The sequence below is a fragment of the Daphnia pulex genome, chromosome 11 (genome assembly GCF_021134715.1).
Source record: "Daphnia pulex isolate KAP4 chromosome 11, ASM2113471v1".
Classification (NCBI taxonomy): Eukaryota; Metazoa; Arthropoda; class Branchiopoda; order Diplostraca; family Daphniidae; genus Daphnia; species Daphnia pulex.
Genome location: NC_060027.1, coordinates 2984629 through 3003945, shown reverse-complemented (window position 1 = coordinate 3003945; position 19317 = coordinate 2984629). Strand labels below are relative to the sequence as shown.

Genomic DNA, 19317 nt, shown 5'->3' with positions numbered 1-19317 from the left:
TTTCCATATTCATATTATTAAATCATAAACGGCAACTCGTGATTCCGCATTTTTTTTGCGCATTGTTCCGCGCTGTCAAAACAATTTTTGCATTTACTTTTGATTTGTTCTGTATATCTAAATATTTTCCTAGCGTCATCTCCAGTGGCGCAGTTGGTTAGCGCATGGTACTTATACGACAGTAATATAATGCAAAAAGCTAACAATCACTTAAAGATTAAATAGCATAAAAGAAATGCCGAGGTCGCGAGTTCGAGCCTCGCCTGGAGAATTTATTTGAATAAACCATATGAGCACCATAACAATTTCAGATTTGTATTGAATATACTCAGCCGGTCTTATATTTCAAAAAAACAAAAAAACAAAAGACTTGGCGTAAATCTGTAGTGGCTCATAAGAAGAAAAAAGATTGACATTTGATTTGATTCTTCTATTATAAAAGTCGATTTATCAATTTCAATTTCCCGTGGGCTCCTCCTACGTTTTCCCGTCAACTTTGGGCTCGATTTCATCTTTCGATTTGCCTATAGGATTTAATATGAATATTTCAGTATAGAAGCGGGTCGGCCTTTTAATAGTGAAATCACCTTTGAGCTTAAAAGCGAAGATGAATTTCTCCAAATTCAGGAAAGAAGCTTCAACAGTGACTGACGCCACAAATGCCAGGGCGAACGTGACGACGAGAACGCCGAAACAAGTGGTGAACTGTTCGAACATTGTGTAATAGAACTGCTTGCGCACGGCGGCGTAGAACACGTTCAGATAGTCATAGTGGATCAGGTAGACGCAATAAGTCAGTCGGCCAAGCGGTAGGAATCCCTTCCACGACAGGATCCGATTCACGAAACCTAATATGCGCAATTAGACAATATTAATCACTCCGAAATCCGCTGGAAATGTTTATCCAAAAATATACCTCCGTAACCACGAGAACAGGCCAAGATAATCCAGGCTATGACGCAAGCCCAGGCCGTTCTGTGCAGCGGCCCGTAAGTCATTTTGACAGCCGAACTGATTTCGGGAACTTTGAACTGATCGACGTAGGGGAACAGACCGTAGACGATGGCAAGTCCAACAATTGCGGATAATGTCCATCCAATGGCCACTAAAGACTTTAATTTTTCCCATTCAAAAATGTTGTATAAGTGCAATCCTTCATTATGGGATATGGAAATAATCTTTTATACCTTTGTCAATCGATTTCCCGATTGTTTGGTGATATGTAAATACCACCCTACCCCAATTCCGAGAAGGTAAGGTGGCGCTCTGGCCCATGTCTTCAGGTAATAATGGACGTAATATTCCGACACTGCATTATCTTTATTGCTGGATCAAAATAATTCAGATGGAATTACGGTAGAAAATAACTATCATTAAATAATTCTAGAGATAGTACCTTCGTGTGATGATAACTGTGGGAGGAAGGTCGTAAATGGCATAGACGGCGAAGATGGCAGCGTGACACAAAAGCGTAACGAAGGCCAGCCAAGCCAATCCGAATTTCTTCCAGCGCCAAAGCGGATAAATAAAGAGCGGCGATAGGATAAACAGTTGCATATCAATAGCCAAGTACCAAGATTGTCCCATGCACTGGTCAAATTCATATTATAAGAATTATTTAGTTTGATAACAATTCCTATTCAAGTGTCAATTGAATTTATTTTTACCTGTGTTTTCGCATTGTTAACTGTCAAAATAAAATCATATGGGCATTAATAAAATATTATTCGCCTTCAATTCAAATAAAATTTTGGATTGTGAACTAACTGTAGAGGAACTGCCTCCACCAGGCGGTGCGGCAAGCGTCTGCGTAGAAAGTCACGCTGTACCAATTGGGGCCGGTGCCCAGGTAGACCATCAAAGTGGCAACAAAGCCGAGGATGACGGCGTAGACTGGCGTGAGTCGCAGGTATCGATGCAGGTAGAAGAGGCCGACGTTGAATTTGCCTTTGTTGCGGTCCAGCTCGCGGAGCAAAAGGAACGACACCAGTAAGCCGCTCATCAAGAAGAAAGTGTCAACCGAAACGGTGGCGTTGCCAATGGTCTGCATACCAAAACCCAGTGCGTCCTGCTTATGATCAAAATAGAAAAACTATAAGATAATTGAATTCAAGAAATTCAATCTGTCAAAGTTCGACCTTGTAAGCGGCTTTCGGATTCAGGATTTTCGATATCATAAAGTTCCAGGTGTGACCCACAACGACCCAGCAGGTGGAAAAGAAGCGGAGGCCGTGAATGCATCCGAAATTGTCGCTGGATGAGACCGGAACTTTCATCGACAGGATTTTACGTCCGTTGTTTAATATCGAGAAACAATGCAGAGCAATAATGGCCGTACCATCCTTCTTGGCGTCAAAATCCGTTCCGCGGTACATTCGCCAGGCTTCGTGAATTGTTGCCGACACAACCAGAAAACCGATAAGACTCAAAACCACTCTGCATATAACCCGTATAGGAAATGAATTAGATCTTTAATTATCTCATTATTGGCAACTGTTACATGACTGTGATGGTGGCTCCATCCAAAGCAGGTGGACTGTTGCTTTCTTTAAAGCAGTATTGCTCGTCAGTGATGGTCACGATAGATTTATTAGCTATGACGTAACTGCCAATGAGTTCAGCGACGGCTTGGCCGAGATCTTCTGCACTGCAGGATGATGGTAAACAGAAGCTGACGCTGGGCAAGAGGTGGGAATAAGCATCCGCCGCGGATAATTTCGGATCGACTCGATCGGTACCCAGAAATCTGCCCAACAGCTGGAAAATGGTTATAAAGTTGCTCCGCTCACTTTGTTCCTCACCTGTCGATTTTTGAGGGACGATTTCTGACTGGTTGACGGGCGCAGTTTTGAAAAAGACCTTACAATACTGCCCGTCGAAATCGGGCGCCTTAACGGCCTGGCATTCGTCAAACAGTCCGTCCGCTTGGAAATTAAACGAACCAAACAATCCCGGTGGCAATTGTCCTGATGATTCCTTCACTATTAAAACCCAACATCAAATTACAGTCGCAGATTTTTCAAAATAAGAAAATTACAATTGTTTGTTACTTACTTTGCAAGGCCCATAGGCTCCGGTTGGTGTAAAGACTGTGGACATACAACTGACTGTCTTGTAGACACTGTTGGGAAATGTTGCTAGCCACAGCCGTTGGAAATGAAGAAGATTTCAGCGCGACGAAAACGTTGTGAAGTAGCGAAGTTAAATCAAAAGCGGACCCAGATTCTTCTAGTTGTTCGTCGATGGTTCTCCTCCACATGTTCCAGCTTCGATCCTCGTCCGTCAGCGATGAAAAGGGATTCGTCAGGTGCTGAGACCGTCCTTCTACTACCCATAATAAAAGGAAACTAATAACCATCAATAGATATTTCATAGTGGGAATGAAATGAGAACGTTATGTCGTATAGGTTAGACTAACGAGTAAATTTCAGTTTGAGTCCAATAGGTTTATATAGGTGTGTCGATTATCCATCTTCAATCTAAAGGGATGAGATTGTGATGATTTCAATTTTTCAATTGTCAACATTTGACTCACTGATGTGATTCACTGATAACCTTACCACCTACTATTAATTGTTTTCCACACGCGTTCAGTTTTCGTTATCCAAAATGTGTTTATTGATTGGAGCACTGTTTGTTATACTTAACTCCATCGCTAGATATTGATAGTAGTGTTTGTAGTTTGACTAATCAAAATTTTTTCAAAATGACTATAACTAAATAACTTCAAATTAATTCTTAGCGTAATATCGATCCTGGGATTTTTTAAAAGAATGCACAGTCGAATTAAATCATTATATTGATGTTGAATCATAATTGCCTCAGAAATTGAATACTCTTATCGTCACGGTATTTTCAGAAGACCGTCGTGAGTTGGGAGTAGTGTTTCATCATTTGCAATGCTATCGGATTCGATCTCGGCACATTTCAGCTATTTTTCTACATGATCATGCCCTAGACGACTGAGCCATGTCATCTGTCGTGCTCGGGGTTAAACAAAAAAATGTACATTTTTATTAATTGTGTTGGAGAATTTTTCATTTGTGACATAATAGAACCGTGTAAGACATCCGCAGTGTATCGGAATGCATTATGCAATCTGGCTAAACAAAAATAAACAAGTGTTTGCAGAAAAATATTAATTGAATTAAGATTTGGGTACCCGCAAAATATCTCCAGTGGCGCAGTTGGTTAGCGCATGGTACTTATACGACAGTAATAAATGCAAAACTAACAATAAATTAAAGATAAAAAGTAATGCCGAGGTCGCGAGTTCAAGCCTCGCCTGGAGAAATTCATTTAGTTAATTTGCGAAATAATTTTAAAAAATGTTGATATTCGTTATCCAAAATGTGTGTATTGCGGTTTATTGATTGGAGCAGTGTTTGTTATACCTAACTCCATCGCTAGATATCGATAATAGTGTTTGTAGTTTGACTAATCAAACCTTTTTCAAAATGACTATAACTTCAAATTAATTCTTAGCGTAATATCGATCCTGAGATTTTTTAAATGAATGTACAGTCGAATTAAATAATTATTTTTATGTTGAATTGAACCTTAATTGCCTCAGAAATTGAATACTCTTATCGTCACGGTATTTTCAGAAGACCGTCGTGAGTTGGAAGTAATTTTTCATCATTTGCAATTCTATCGGATTCGATCTCGGCACATATGAGCTATTTAACTGAAAGCTCATGCCCTACACGATTGAGCCATGTCATCTGTCGTGCTCGGAGATAATCAAGAGAATGTACATTTTTAATTGTGTTGGAAACTTTTTATTTGCGCCATAATAGAAACCGTGTTATAAGACATCCGCAGTGTATCAGAATGCATTATGCAATCTGACTAAACAAAAATGGCAAATGTTTGCAGAAAAATATTAATTGAATTAAGTTTTGGGTCCTCTCAAAACATCTCCAGTGGCGCAGTTGGTTAGCGCATGGTACTTATAGACAGTAATATATGCAAAACTAACATCAAAATAAAGATTGAAAGTAATGCCGAGGTCGCGAGTTCGAGCCTCGCCTGGAGAAAATTATTTAATTAATTTGCGAAATAAATAAAAAAAAATGTTGATACTTCGTTGTTTCCCACTACTGTCGCCGAGACAATGAAGAATCGATCAAACAACGTCGATTCGCTCGACTTGCGTCACTCACACCTATTGCATAATGTGTTACGTCAATATGACACTGCTGTTGTCACTATATCTTGTTAGTCCTTAAAGGATTCGCAACTGCCATAAATATCTCCAACTGAAAACAATACTACCGTTACGCTTTTGTTGTCACTTGTAAAAGATAAGGGCTCCCACCTTTTTAAAAAAACATCAACGTCTCAGTTTTGTTATAATACCATATGTCATCAATCGATAACTTTCTGCCTTAAGGTTATATAGGAGATGTACAGTACCCAGTCCCAATTAGCTGACGCGGGACACAAATTAGACAGTTAGCAGTGACATTGCACGACAAAGGAGGTTAAGGAAGACGCAACTTGGCCCGTTTGCGTAGTTATTGTTTCCGCTCACGAACCACAAAAGTTCAGTGAACGTTGGAATCCCCCAACTTATTGACGTTTGTTTTTTGTCTGCGTGTGAACTGGAAAAGAAAGAAACTCGCTGAATCAGAGATGAAGGGCAATCTTATTTGCGACGTAAAAAGAAATAAACGACGATAAATGTTTATTACAGGCAGTTTCCACGGTCGTTGAACTCGCAACTTCCGCATCTGCTTTCCGCAATTCACAGCGTTCCGCACAACTGCGTCTGCGAAATACCCAGACGTTTTTGGAGGAAGAAAACAAAACATGTCATCACATCACTCGCGTTTCACATGTTCTCCTGCTCAGGTAAATATTAAATAAAAAAATGCTTCAGTTTAATAAGTGTGAACGTATTCAGAATGGCGAAACGTTAAAGAGCCGCCTGCAATTATCTAGTCGTAGTTGGTAGAAAATGAAACTCGAGGAACCTTCGGTTGCCATGTCAGCTTGTCCTTCAATCTCATCATTATTTGGACTTGTCCTTGACATTTTGCTAGTAAAACTTTTCTTTTAAGTAATATTCTTGACTCGGTTTGAGGTTTCGGAAGTCTTTTTAGCGGTAAAAATAGCTATACTGCTCTGGAGATGGTGTGTGTTCTTGAAGCTTGCTAATCGGTTATGGCACAGATTCAACCAACTGCTTCCTTATTCTTCCCAATTGAGTCACCTGAGAAAATGAAACCCTAGAAGAGAGTTCTGACTTATTGGCACATGTCAGTTTGGCACATGTCTGGTGTGGCTTTGCACGGTTCACGTGAAGTGAAACCCTGCAGCGTACTGTCAAACTGGTGACATTTCCTTTCTATAAAAGGAGAAAGCTACATAAGTGGCAAGTTAGTTCTTGGATCGGTGAGTATAGTTTTCGCATTACTTGCTGGTGGTTGTGTCTCACATTATTGGTGCCCACTGCGAATATGAGTGACAAATCCCTGACTCAATCGTGTGTTCTTCAGAGACAAGAGGTTAACCCTGATTGTTGCCGAATAGATCAGTATCTAAATAAAACTCAATTTTTTTTTAATATTACAGAAAAGGCTGCAAAAGGAGCTTGTCTCCTTGATCAAGGAACCTCCTCCTGGTGTTGTGATCGATGGAGAATCTGTGGGCCAGAGCCTGGACTTGTAAGATTGACTTGACATTTTGTTGGACAAGTGCATCACACTTTTTTCACTTTATTTTTTTCAAATCTCACTTCCAGGTTGGTGTTGAGTATTAATGGAGCTCAAGGAACGATTTACGAAGGGGAGCAGTTTCAGTTACAGTTTCGTTTCGGACCAAAGTACCCTTTCGATTCGCCCGAGGTAACACCTTTCAGTCAACGAATTGACCAAAACCAACACGTATGTTTTACTCATTTGAGACCACTCTCTTTAGGTTGTTTTCGTCGGATCGGAGATCCCTGTCCATCCGCACGTCTACAGCAACGGTCTGTCTAGCGTGAAACCCTTAAAAGATGGTCAATAATTTAACCGCGGCTCTTTTCTCCAACCTTTTCGGTTATTCAGGCCACATCTGCCTCAGTATATTGACCGATGACTGGTCACCGGCTCTGTCCATTTTTTCGGTCTGTGTTTCCATTATCTCAATGCTCAGCTCTTGTAAAGAAAAGGTCAGTTTCAATTGTGTGAAAAAGTATCTTTCTCACCCATCACTCATTCACGACTATTGACCCGTTAGAAGAGACCACCGGATGACAGTATGTACGTGAAAACGTGCAGCAAGAACCCAAAGAAAACCAAATGGTGGTACCACGGTGAGTTTGAATGGCTACCGCCTAAACCCGAGTTATTATTAATCTTTTTTAACCATAAATCATTTCCCAATTTGCCAGACGAAGAAGTGTAAAACGGGTTGATATCTCTCCCCCTCGATTCCCGCTACGAAAAGAAAAAGAACCTGTTTCACGCTGGCGATGCTCGCGTCAGAGACAATCTAGTCGCCAAAAAAATACGAAAGAAAACAAAAATGGATTTTCTTTTTTCAGTTGTCAAAATTTTCCACCCTTCCGAATCGATCGCGTTGATTTCCCATTCCCGATATTGACCTACTACTTCCTCGCATAACGAAACAGTTCCTCTCTGTCTTGATTAATATGCGGTTGATACTCTCCAATTTTTGACTTGTAGCAATATTCACGAAAAACTACAGATGTGTAATGTTTCACACTTTTGGCGTTTGATTTTTCGACTTTTAATCGACATCAAATCTACGAAGCCTTTTTCCCCCCTTCTACTGTGTTTTATCTTACCCCCACCCATTCTTTAAATGTTAAACGAAAAATATTTCGCTCGTATAAAATTTGTTTCAACTATTATACTCAAATTCTTTTTCATTTCACGTTTGGAAGACAAAAAAACTAAACGATTTGAATTAGCCAAGTAAATAATGAATTGTATATTTCTGAAATGGTTTCAAAATCAGAGGGTAGTAGGGCGCAAATTTTGTAATCGACTTTTTCTGTTTTATTATCCTTTTCGAGAACATTTTTTGATGTGTGTGTGTGTGTGTCTTGTGTGATGTTTTTGTTTCGAAAGAAATAGAAGAAGAGATTAAAGTTCGTTTCCGACAGCTTTTTTTTAAGACTCCGCTATAACAACAGCAATGAAGGGCGTGACAAAACATACTTTTGGGTAAACGTAGAGATTAATTAAGGTGGGCGACTTGAAAAAAAATGTCATTCGTCAATTAATGATCGTATTATACACACACACACCATGACTCATGTTAATGTTAAAATAGCCAGTCATATGAGGAGTGTATATATAGCGGATATGAGCTGAAGAAAAGGAGAGGAAGAAAGGTTTTTTGACAAACAAATTCTCCTGGGTAATAAAAAGGGAAAGGTTTAAAAAAAAAAAAACAATTTAACTTTTTTTTTTCGTTTTTTCTTTTTTTTTAAATCAATTAATAAAATCAGAAAGGAGGAAATCTAAAATGATTGAGCGCTGCACGGTATTCCGTCGGACGTGTACACACTGAGAAGAAACAAATCCGCCGAGCTATTTTATCCTTTTTTAAAAAATAATAATTACAAAAATCCGAACTGCATTTTTTAAAATTCATTAAGGAGAAACGAAGAAACAATTTTGAAATTGAAATAGAATTACAAAGAGAGAGAGAGAAGAATAAGGAGGGCAGGGGGGGGATTGGTATACATAACAGCTCTGTGCGAGCTCCGGTATAAATAATTGACACGAATTTTCTCTCTCCAACCACACACACACACACGTTTTTCTTTTATTTAAAAACAGACAATCTATAATAATATATTTATATATATTTTTCATGTGTGTGTGGAGGAAGGAAAATTCCTAGGAAATATATCAAACAAAGATGGAGAAGAAGAAAGAGAAATATATATAAAAGTCACATCCAATCAACTAGAGAGCTTCTTCTTTTTTAAGACAAGAGATAGATAAACCTCACACATCACTATTACAGTTGTTGTTGTTGTTGGGGGGGGGGGGGGGAGTAGAGAGAACTTGTATGATACACGAAATACCAAACTGTCGATATTATCCAACATGATATTATAAAACTTTCCTCCCGGCAGAAGAAAGAAAAATCATTTGTGTGTGTGACGTCATAATATCGAAGCTCTGAGCGGGTTGAGAAATATTTCTACAAATCTTTTTTTTTTGTCAATTTTTAAAACATTTTTGGTGGACACACAATGATTTAAATATATAAGAAACGGGAGAGAGAATACAATGAACTATTAGACGACGAACGTCGAAATTTGTTTTTGATGCGTCACATTTTCTGGAATGAAAATCCCCGTTAATTAGAATCATATCCAACACTTTCCACTATTATACATAATAATAACAGACATTGGAGAATTCCATATGACACACACACACACGTACATAACATTTTATTGGTATTGCTTCGGCGAAAATGGGAGAAGAAACACAAAAAAGTTGTCACGTTTCGTTTTTTTTTTTTTTTTTGCGCATTGTTACGCAAGAGAGATAGACGCGGGACAGCACAATAGACGATAATATGTGTGTGTGTGGTAGAATAGCTTGCGTGTGTGTGATTGTCACTCCTTTTTTGTTATTCGTTTCCTTTGAAGTTCTGGGGGGGAGGTTTGAACGGGCCGCCTTTCGGCCAATTTCTTCTCTCGATTCGTTACCGATTTGAGCGTTTCCTTTTTCTTCCAAACGTTGGCTACTTTCTGTGTGTGTCAATCTGCAAAGAGACAAAACGCGTGAAAATGATTCAAAAAAGACAATGGCGGGAAAATAACAAAAACATGGAATTGTTTGGCACCGGTGAAATGGAAAGGGCCCATCTTGTTGTTTGGTTGTCCAACCACACTCGAAAGCCTTTCTTAGTTTATTTGCCAGTTGTGTGTGTGTACACACATACCCTCGGCCATTCGAGTGGTGGCCAAGTGGGTGGCGTGCAACAGCAGACACCCACCCACCACCACCACCATCGGTCGCATTGAAAACGTGTATCGACTAACTGTCACGCCGTTAGGAGACTTTCTCTATGGCGTCGCTCTATATGCCCCCAGTGTGTGTATACAGTCTCCTTTTTTGGGGGGGAGCCAGACGTCTCCTAACGGCTTCTTTTTCCTTTGGCTATACGGCGCAACAATTCCCGACACACACAGAGAAAAAAAACAAACGTCTCTCCATCCTTCCCTCCTCGGCTCCTTGTTGTATTATAAAGGAGCTAGACCATAGGGGCGCTTTGGCTCCTTATGCTGCCCCATCCATCGCAGCCCATCAACCGCGCGTCAGACACACACGAACCAACAAAAAAAAGGAGCAAAAAGAAAAAAAAGCAGCGGCTCCTATCCATTCAGGCACGTGCTTTATATACTCTGCACAAGTTTTCCAAGCTTCACTCCCGCGGGTGAATCAATACCAACCCACCAGCTGCTATGGCAACGACAAGTAAGGAGCCGGTTGGGAGGCGTTTTTTTTTCTGCTTCGGGATACTACATGGAAGGAGAGCAGAGTTGAATGTATATGTATACATATCAAATATTTATTTCTCTTTATTTCTTTTTATTCTAGCGCTGGGGGGCAATTTTTGTGAGCTGGCCTAAAAGGAAATAAAAAACAAAAATCATGGTTGCATGCACATTCGTTTTTTTTTTTAGCTTCTTGTTGTATTGACCATTGCGACACGCACTTGACGTCAATCCGTGACGTCTATTACGTATTTCAAGAAAAAAGAATAAGGAGCTTTATTATATGCACAAGTATTTCTCTCTCTCTCTAGATCTTTCTGGCGAGATCGAGAGCGAGAACGTGACTTTATTCTATGTGGGGGGGGGGGAATTCGCCTATTTCAAATATCGCGCCCTTTTTTTTAAAAAGGAGAAATCTTTTTCAATGGCTCCTAGTCAATAATTGCACGAATAAAAAAAATAAAATAAATATCCGCCTTCATTATTTCCTGTTGTTTGTCAATAGGGGGGTCCTGGGCGCAGGATCGATTGTACCCTGCTCATAATGTACCTCATCACGGACACGTAATAGGAGCTCATTTTTGGTGAAGGAGTAGGAGGACGAGAATTTCACGAATCTATTTCACTTGTGTGTCCCCTAAGAAAATGGATGGGAATCTTCTCCTCTTTACTCCGCCCTTCCATAAGACGGGGGGACCCTGGATTGTGTCCCATTCAATCAACATCCAGCACACGCAGCCAGTGGCTGGCTCCTGTCAATGTGATCGAACGACATTCGCTCCTGAACTAAGGCGCCTTGGCTTCAATTCCAAACTTTTTTCTTTCTTATTTGATCCGACGACGACGTCGATCGATCCGATCGATTGCCAAATTAGAGTCTCCTTTAAAGTTTCCCTCTTCCTATTGCAGCAAAGACCCAAATGAGACTCTCATCCGCCCAAGTTTGAAGTAGGGAGGGTGGTAGAGGACAGACACACGTAATATCGTCCCGCGTTCAGAGTTTCCCCAGTGTCAAGGAGCCGAATAATAAGAGAAGCCCAAGATTTTATTTTTTGGGGAAGGAAGGATATTGCCGGATGAGAACCTCATCAGCGGTACTATGGAGTCGATCCGCTTTTGATGTAAAACTCCCATCGGAGCAAATTGCTGGAACCGACCGAGGAAGGAGCCGCCGGAAAGAAACTTTTTTTTTCTTTTTCTTACAGATTGGAATTAATGAGGACGATGTATCCTTGATTGCCACTCTTCCGGATGGGAGAAAATTCCGGAATTTTTTTGCGGAAGGGGAAACAAATTAAAATTTGAATTTTTTTCTCACCTCCGTTCGTGTGTCGGTCCTCGAGGGATTTTTCACGTAGCGGATGGATGACCTCCTCCGGCTGGAGCGGATGTGATGGCCTCGTCCGTCGGCGAGTAGTCGGCAAACGGCCAATCTTCCAGCGCGCACGACGTCGTCGTCATGTTCGTCCCCCCGCCCATGTTGATGCTGATGTGACCGATACTATCCGGCGTACCAGACGGCCTGGAAGGCTTCCGGCCCGTCTTGTTACCTCCCAGCAATCCGTCCGTCATCCTTGCCCGGCTACTCCGCTGAGCCACAACGGGAGAAAACGGCTCCGAGCCGCTCTCCGACGCCGTGGCACCGCCTCTCTCATCCATCCCTCCGCTGCCGCCGATCAACTTCTCCATTTCCGTGTCCGTGTGATCCGACAGGGCGCCGGCCGACGTCGAACCCACAGAAGTTGATCCACCTCCACCACCTCCCGTCGTATCACTCGACCGTTTCAGAATGGATTTCTTCCGGTCGGGACTTGCGCGTCCCCGATTATCTGGAAATGTTTTTTCCCCCCAAAGAAAAATTTCAATTCCGGATAAATCTGGATGAAAAAATATAAATTTGTTTCTTTTACCTGCACTTTGGAGACTGTGGAATCGATAGTTGAGGAAACGAGTGGCCGAGGCGATGCCTTTGCCCGTCAGGAAGGAAGGTTTGCCTCCGCTGCTGCCGCCGGAATTGGTCGACTTTTGGCGGAACTTTTTATTGACCGTACTGACGAGTCCTCCTCCTCCTCCGCCAGATTTTCCGGCGGAAGTTTCCTTGTTCTTGGAAGAAGAAGTTGACGATGAGACCATCGGGATTTTGGCCGGACTGCGGTAACACGACGAGGAATCCTCGTCGTCCGAGCTGAAAGCTTCTTTGAATCTCGGACGCGGTTTGTTGCTGCTGGACGGCTGTTTGACGGGTGAGTCGTCGTCCGGCTGCTCGTTGATTTGCTGGTAAAGTAAACTGGAAGTCTCGTCAACCGTCCCGTAATGTTGTTGCTGTTGTTGCTGCTGTTGTTTTCCCATCTCTAGCGGTTTGACGTACAGCTCGGAAGTGTCCCGCTCGGCCGGACCTGTTCCGCTCTGTGGCGACCAGCCGGCCAGGTCGGTGATGCTGGGAAAAGGATTGCAGCTGGCCCAGGTATCTGAGCTGTCAAAACTGGCCAAATCGGTGGGTCTGGCCCGTCTCTGCGACCTGGCCGGCGATGATTTGTTGCTGGTAGCTCCTGTTGTTGGCTGTTGTTGTCCCAACGGCTGCATTTCGATCAAGGTTGTAGCCGGCCCAGCCGCCATCATATTGATCATAGCAGCAGTCGAGCAAGTAGAAGAAGAAGAATAGGGCTGGAGCTTTCTCAATCCCGGTAGCGACTCTACAAACTCATTCAAATCCTACACGAAAAATCCAATCAAAACCGAACCAAACCAAAAATATCAAAATAAATAAAATCAAATCAAACGACAAAATGAAATAACAAATGAAAAAAGAACCGAATCAAATCGTAGAGTGTGTACCAAATCAAATCATGTATATATGAGAGATATATATACTCTTGTACCAATAATAATAAATATGATACGGTATAGCTCCAACACAGAGAAAAAGCCGAAAAAGTTTGTTTTGAAAATAAAAAGGAACAGAAAAAATAAACTATCCAGTGTATGTGCGTTTAGGAAGAGATATTTATATGGCCTGCGGGGAATGTGTATATAGTAGAGAGACTCGAGGGCTGAGATATATAGGAGAGAGCAGAGAGAGCTATATCGTATCGTGTGAAAGATTGCGGCTATAGGGACTGTTGGGGCGCTAGAGGGACCATCATTTGTTTGTTTCATTCTAGCTCTCTTTTGGGTCTTATATGTATTAGGCCATTAAATCTGCGTTATAGACGGCCGTGAGTCGAATTCGAACCGAGGGGGCGGTCAACTGCCAAAATCACGGCAATCAACAATGGCAATGCCGTGATGGATTATTTGGAGGAGGTCAAAATTTTGGCGACAAATTTCACATGCGGTGAAGGTGGAAATATTAAAAAAAGACACTGAAAGCGGTTGGTCGTCATGGCAACGAAATAATAGCCGAGCAGCAGCCGAAATAAAAAAATTTCAATTTTTCTTTCTTCATTGGGGACTGTCGGGGGGAAACCCTTTTTATTGTTATTAGAGACCTAGAGACCTTTAGTCGGTTTCTCATCATCGTCGAGTTAATTGAATTTGACGTTGACGACGGGCGACTGTATACAACCCATCAACCCATAGATGTGGTGGTGGCCAACCCAATTCGTCGTCAATGTAATAAAGAGCTAGGCAGCAGCAAGGCTGTAAAAACTTGTTTTCCTTTTGTCTTCTTTTAATTGATTTATGATTAAATTAAATCATTATTAGGGGCGATCGCTATATTGCTCTTCGAGGGGGTCAACGATTCCCACCAACACAACGAAAAAGTAAAATTATGCGTGATGGCTAATCTATTCAAATTCTAATAATATTTCGATAGGGGAATTCTAATTCAGACTATTTTTTGATGGGGGTTCTATTAACTATTGGAATGAATTTAATGCACATTGTTGTAGTTACCTATGTGTTGTTTTTCTAGATAATTCTTTTGGGGGAGGTCCGTTAAAGTTGAATTTGAATTTTTGGTTTTAAAATTTGGGATCAGACGGTCTGATATGTTCGTTGAAGTCAATAATTGTGTGCCGGTGAATTGTTTTTAAATCGTGTCGTTTTTGTGTGCGTTTTAACTTGTGGCCTAATTTCACGGTAATTTTTTTCTTATAAATCACTGACGACCGGTTGAGCCCTCTGGGTTTGATTCACTTGGGCGCCCTGTAGACACACAATATCATTCAAGTTAAAATTTCCAAAAAAATAAAATTGTTCATGATGTGGTTAATTCAAATGGTCTAGACTAGATGATCTAAGGCCTGTATCAAGGGAATACTAGAAGGTGAGTAAGAGGATAATTCTGCGCTATATAACAAGAAAAGAGAGAAAAAGGGGGATGCGATTGTCGGATTAAAGGGTCGCTAAAGGTCAGACGTCGTTTACAGCCTCTCAGTCTATCAAAGGTTAGACTGATGTAATCGCAATAAAGCGATCGATCTGCCAGCCACACCCATCAGCCGAGATTAGTTTGTGTTCTAGAAGACTATCAGTGTGGGGAGGAGGAAAAAAAGAAAGTAAAGGTCAGTCATCCACCTTATTAGTTTGTGTCACAGCGCGCCACTGTAATAATAATAATCGGGTAATGAATGAGTTTGCATTCGGGGTGGTCTAATTAGAGATTCTAGATCATATAGGCCTATGAGGGTGATTAGTAAATTCACATCATTCGCCGGAATGATTATTATTTTAAAAATAAAAATTCCATGCGTTTAATGTCACTTCTATTGATCGTTTTTTCCATCGATTCCGGATTGCGAATCGTGTTGTGGGTCCCTCGGGATGGCGGCGGGTGGGGGGGTAATAGAGTGCATGGGGTCTGAGTATAACATGGCGCCTGGAAATAGAGCTGGAAATAGAGAAATTCCCCTGGACATGACTACCAACGAAAAGTGTCACAAAAGGCGCATGCAAGAGTCGTAGTGATGCCAGTAGTCGAGCACATCTAGCGACTAGATGATAGTAGGCAAAATCCGTCTAGACTATATTATATGTTCACTACAGTATGATTTACGTAATAAGACTTTGGTTTGACGTGCATCACGGCGTGTACAGAGCTGCCGCTCAAAATCAAATGGACATGCGAGATTCTCATTGGCCTCTATCACATTCCCCCCAAAAATAAAAATAAATCCAGTCAAATAAAACAACTTTTTTGTTTGAAATCTTTTAACTTCTAAATAAACCAATAACAATAAATGTGTAATAATAGTACACCAATGACCTCTGTACTATCTAGAAAAAAAATCAGGTTGCGGATGAAAGAAAGAAAAAGAAGAAATTTCATTTTACCGGCGAGTGATGGAATGCGGATGTGGAAGATGTTGTTGCCGCTAGGGCGGCCACTGCTGCAGTAGCGGTGGAGTTGTTATTACTACTACTCGAATTACCAGGAGGTCCACCACCACCTCCTGTACGGGTAGTAGTCGAACCGCCGTGATTGTTGTCCACCCGACGCGGTGGCCGGTGAGGCGACATGACGGGAGTGGCGGCCGAATTCACAGCCGGAGGCTGATCGTTGAACGATAACAATCTCTTTCTCGAACACGGCGAATCACCTAAATCAATCATTTTTATTCGAGTCAATCAAAAATTTAAAAAAAAAAAGAATAAAAAATTTGGCTAACTGGGCGGGAAATTCTCACGCGTTCAAATAAAAATAATAAAAAACGTTTAGCGCTGACAACGTCAAAAATCGGAAGAATGGAAAGAATGCTGATCAAACACACACACACACACAAGTGTTTCCCCCACCCTCTTTTGAATTCGATTGCGGCTGCACAGTCCCGCGTTCACTCCCGAGCGAGTCCATTATTCGGGTGAGGCGAACAATGACTCATCATCGTTCGTTTCGTTTCCTACCCGACCCCCCACACACACAAAAGAGAAGTTTCTCTCCGCTCCAGAAAACCCACCCACCCACCACCACCCATTATCGGCCGTATTGTTAGATAGGCCGGCCCAGCCCGGCAAAGTGTAAAATCTACTGTTGTACCTAAATCCACCAAGTTATTGGGCGTGGTGGGCTGCTGTTGTTGTTGTTGTTGGGACGAAGGAGCTGCCAGCGGTTGGTGTTGGGCAATGCCGCTGACGTTGGTGGCTGGACTGGACGTGAGTAGGGCCGTGACGGCGGCGATGGAGATGGCGCCGGTCGTGGCCGAGTTTCGACGCTGCCCGCCAGGAGCATTGAGCGGTACCAGCCGGTTGGTGGTGGTGGCGGCGGTTGACGTCCCGTGATGTTGTTGCGGATGCAACATCATACTGTGGTCGTGATTCTTGTAGCAACCGGTGCCAGTGTGTCCAACCGGCCCACTCTCACCGCCCATGCTGTTCCCGTCCGTCTGCGACATGTTGTGACCTAAAGGGAATTCCAATCACAAATCACGACAGACGACACACAACAACAACAACAAACTGGAAAAAGTTCAAAGGGAATGAGGGGAAACGAAATTTCACGGATGATTGAAATTTCCCGCGTGAACCAACACGCCCTAGCCTCGGGGTATTTCTCTTGTTTGGATGTCGTCACGACGAGTGAGTAGAGAACGACAACACATTTACAAACACTTTGGTGGATTGAAATTTCAAACGGGGCAACTGAGGTGAATTTTGTTTAAAAAAAAAGATGTGGCGCAGCTAATTGAATTCCGTTGCCTAAGGGGTGAGCATATAATGTGACGTCATAATAATGTTTAATCTTTACTGCACGATAGTAAAAAAAAAAAGACCCTGGAAAATTAATGGCCAGTAACTGCGCATTTATGCGAGGGGATGGATGGCCTGCAAGTGAAAATTCAATTAACTTGAACGACAAAAAAATAATTAATAATTTTTATATTCCGTCAGTCTCGTATTTACTGGGCCGGAAGGAAGTTGGCGGCTGACATGCGGGGACGGACACCAGCAGCAACAAAGAGGATGGAATTTCATAATTGGCGAGACCAGACTGAGATGATTAAATTCTTAATGTGGAAAATGATAATGAGGAATTGAATTTTCTTAATTATCTCTAGTTGGTAATTCTTTGCCAATGACTAGTATAAAGAATTATGTCTTCCGGGAAACTTTGGACAGCAGAAACTGATGGAATTGGGGCGACGGTGCCTGACTGACTGGATTATGTGTCTACCCCCATTCGGCCATGATGATGAAACGATTCCGGATGTTGAACCACCGGATCTACAGTCCAACGCTTTACTTAAAAGTGTAGCCAACCTACTTAACTTTAACTTTTCCTTTTTACTTGATTTTAGTCTAACCATTTTTGCACTATCTTGAATTTATTTCCAGTACAGTAAAATGAAAACTGGACAAAATCACTCAATAAATCAGTATTAATCAATAATAAGTGCAGCCAATTCACTTAACTTTAACTTCACTTTTTTACTTGACTTTAACCTAACCATTTTTGTACGATCATGAATTCATTTCCAGTACAGAAAAATTAAAACTGGATAAAATCACTCAATACACTTACAAATACAACGAGATAGGGTAAAACTTAACTGCAAATTGGTCGAAATTATCCACCGGTTCATCATGGCGGTCGGGAGTGAAAAAGGCGCGAAAAAGGAACGTCGTGAGATGACAACCTCCTCCATCGAAGAACCAAACTAACAAAGGGAATTCGATCGGAGCTGAGTTGCAATTTCCAACAATGATAACATTTAATTTTAATTTTTTTTTAATGAATTCCACAATTTTTTTTTGATAAAATACTTAAATCTGCTGACTATAATTTTATTATTTTGATTCAATGATAAAAACTTAAAACAATTGAATTCATCGTGGTCTTTGACAACGTGGAGGGGTGAGTCAAGTTCGAATAAAAAATGGTGGGAAATGGCAACTGCCAATCACAGACGTCGAATGTGAAATTTTCTCACCCTTCCCCCGTTCGGCCGTTCCCACGTGTTCAACGCCAACGCTGCATTCAATTTTACAAGTATTTACAATTCAATCGGAATAGTGGAAAAAAATGGTCAGTAAATCGTGGAATTTTATTTCAAAATTTATACGTGGTGTCTTTGAAAATTGAAATTATATTTAATCATTGTCGAAAATTGCAACAAAGCTCCAGTCGAATCAAAAGTCCCCTCATTGTTAGTTTAGTTCGTCGATGGAGGAGGTTCTATCATTTCGAGCTTCTATTTCGCGCCATTTTTCATTCCCGACCGCGTTGATTGACCAGTGGATATTTGTTCATCACAATTTTCCGTAAGTTTTCCATTTCTATTATTTGTGCATAGCTATTAAATATTAAATGGCACATAACTGTAAGTCGTATCTATGAAATCTTGTGCTGTAGCTGTATATCTTTTATCGATTGAGGCCAGCAGACCTTTTATTATGGCTTGTATATCTAATACAGCCGTCGTGTGTACAGTAATAAGAAAGTCTCTTTTTTCTTGTAAATAATAATAGAATAACATTATACTAACGACTCGGAAGGAAGGGGGGAAATAAGAGAATAACACACGAGGCTGCATCAGCTGCTTGAGCGCATGTTACACAATTGAGCTAGAGACTGTTGGCCTCTTTCGGAGCGTGAAAGGAGCGAGTCAATATAAATCCCGACATCTGCAAGAGACACACAATAAGCTTTAAAGGCAACCAGCAGCTCCTATATATGCTATATGCAAACGATAGAGTCAGCTCCTCTTTTTGTGTCTTGTGTACTCTGGCGGATATCATCAAAAAGGGTCTTGTAGGTTAGGTGTGTACATATTGGTGCGTGTGTATGCTGCTACATGGATGCTTTCTTTTATATTACAGGATTTTGGCTGCCGAGGACAACATTTATGATGGTGGAGTCTGCTCTTGAAACTGTCCAACCCCCCTCTCTCTCAAAA

General features: G+C 41.4%; 3 protein-coding genes and 3 non-coding genes across 8 annotated transcripts in view; 4 read left to right on the top strand and 2 right to left on the bottom strand.

The window, feature by feature from the left end:
* The first annotated feature begins 138 nt into the window (after positions 1 to 138).
* Trnai-uau lies at positions 139 to 271 on the top strand. The gene is made up of 2 exons: positions 139 to 176; positions 236 to 271. It is a non-coding gene; the product is annotated as a tRNA-Ile (tRNA).
* A 66-nt stretch (positions 272 to 337) lies between these two features.
* Positions 338 to 3390, bottom strand: LOC124208112 (nose resistant to fluoxetine protein 6-like). The gene is made up of 10 exons (XM_046605830.1): positions 3055 to 3390; positions 2501 to 2981; positions 2139 to 2436; positions 1768 to 2068; positions 1668 to 1687; positions 1397 to 1590; positions 1188 to 1326; positions 917 to 1112; positions 588 to 848; positions 338 to 524 (listed from the first exon to the last, which is right to left on the bottom strand). Exons 1-10 carry the CDS (start codon positions 3371 to 3373, stop codon positions 478 to 480), a joined length of 2256 nt encoding a protein of 751 aa, XP_046461786.1. The 5' UTR covers positions 3374 to 3390; the 3' UTR covers positions 338 to 477.
* A 782-nt stretch (positions 3391 to 4172) lies between these two features.
* Trnai-uau lies at positions 4173 to 4293 on the top strand. Its single transcript has 2 exons — positions 4173 to 4210; positions 4258 to 4293. It is a non-coding gene; the product is annotated as a tRNA-Ile (tRNA).
* Positions 4294 to 4919: 626 nt separating this feature from the next.
* On the top strand, positions 4920 to 5039 carry Trnai-uau. Its single transcript has 2 exons — positions 4920 to 4957; positions 5004 to 5039. It is a non-coding gene; the product is annotated as a tRNA-Ile (tRNA).
* A 693-nt stretch (positions 5040 to 5732) lies between these two features.
* LOC124208104 (ubiquitin-conjugating enzyme E2 W-like) lies at positions 5733 to 8108 on the top strand. 2 transcript variants are annotated; one of them, XM_046605825.1, is made up of 7 exons: positions 5733 to 5856; positions 6580 to 6671; positions 6749 to 6851; positions 6925 to 6976; positions 7056 to 7159; positions 7228 to 7303; positions 7382 to 8108. In XM_046605825.1, the coding sequence occupies exons 1-7, from the start codon at positions 5815 to 5817 to the stop codon at positions 7393 to 7395; spliced, it is 483 nt and encodes a 160-aa protein (XP_046461781.1). In that variant the 5' UTR covers positions 5733 to 5814; the 3' UTR covers positions 7396 to 8108. The 2 variants fall into 2 exon arrangements, with proteins under 2 accessions (XP_046461781.1, XP_046461780.1); XM_046605824.1 differs by lacking the exon at positions 5733 to 5856 and adding an exon at positions 5928 to 6512.
* The window catches only part of LOC124208095, a 20786-nt gene continuing 9574 nt past the window's right edge, over positions 8106 to 19317 (bottom strand). Inside the window, exons 5-9 of one of the 2 annotated variants that reach the window (XM_046605810.1) lie at positions 16461 to 16823; positions 15758 to 16023; positions 12391 to 13057; positions 11799 to 12309; positions 8106 to 9744 (exon numbers count right to left, since the gene is read on the bottom strand). In XM_046605810.1, coding sequence (XP_046461766.1) covers positions 11831 to 12309; positions 12391 to 13057; positions 15758 to 16023; positions 16461 to 16823 — 1775 coding nt within the window. In that variant the 3' untranslated portion in view covers positions 8106 to 9744; positions 11799 to 11830. Of the gene's footprint in view, positions 9745 to 11798; positions 12310 to 12390; positions 13193 to 15757; positions 16024 to 16460; positions 16824 to 19317 lie in introns of both variants that reach the window. The other variant, XM_046605809.1, reaches the window with a different exon arrangement.

Bases quoted from the DNA above. Each gene is read 5' to 3' on its own strand.
- LOC124208104 (XM_046605824.1), top strand. From the start codon at position 6,465: ATGAGTGACAAATCCCTGACTCAATCGTGTGTTCTTCAGAGACAAGAG. The intron at 6,672-6,748 runs GTAAGATTGACT...TCTCACTTCCAG, and splicing joins GTGGGCCAGAGCCTGGACTT to GTTGGTGTTGAGTATTAATG. The intron at 7,160-7,227 runs GTCAGTTTCAAT...TTGACCCGTTAG, and splicing joins TCAGCTCTTGTAAAGAAAAG to AAGAGACCACCGGATGACAG.
- LOC124208112 (XM_046605830.1), bottom strand. From the start codon at position 3,373: ATGAAATATCTATTGATGGTTATTAGTTTCCTTTTATTATGGGTAGTA. The intron at 2,437-2,500 runs GTAACAGTTGCC...GGTTATATGCAG, and splicing joins GGAGCCACCATCACAGTCAT to AGTGGTTTTGAGTCTTATCG. The intron at 2,069-2,138 runs GTCGAACTTTGA...GATCATAAGCAG, and splicing joins ATCCGAAAGCCGCTTACAAG to GACGCACTGGGTTTTGGTAT.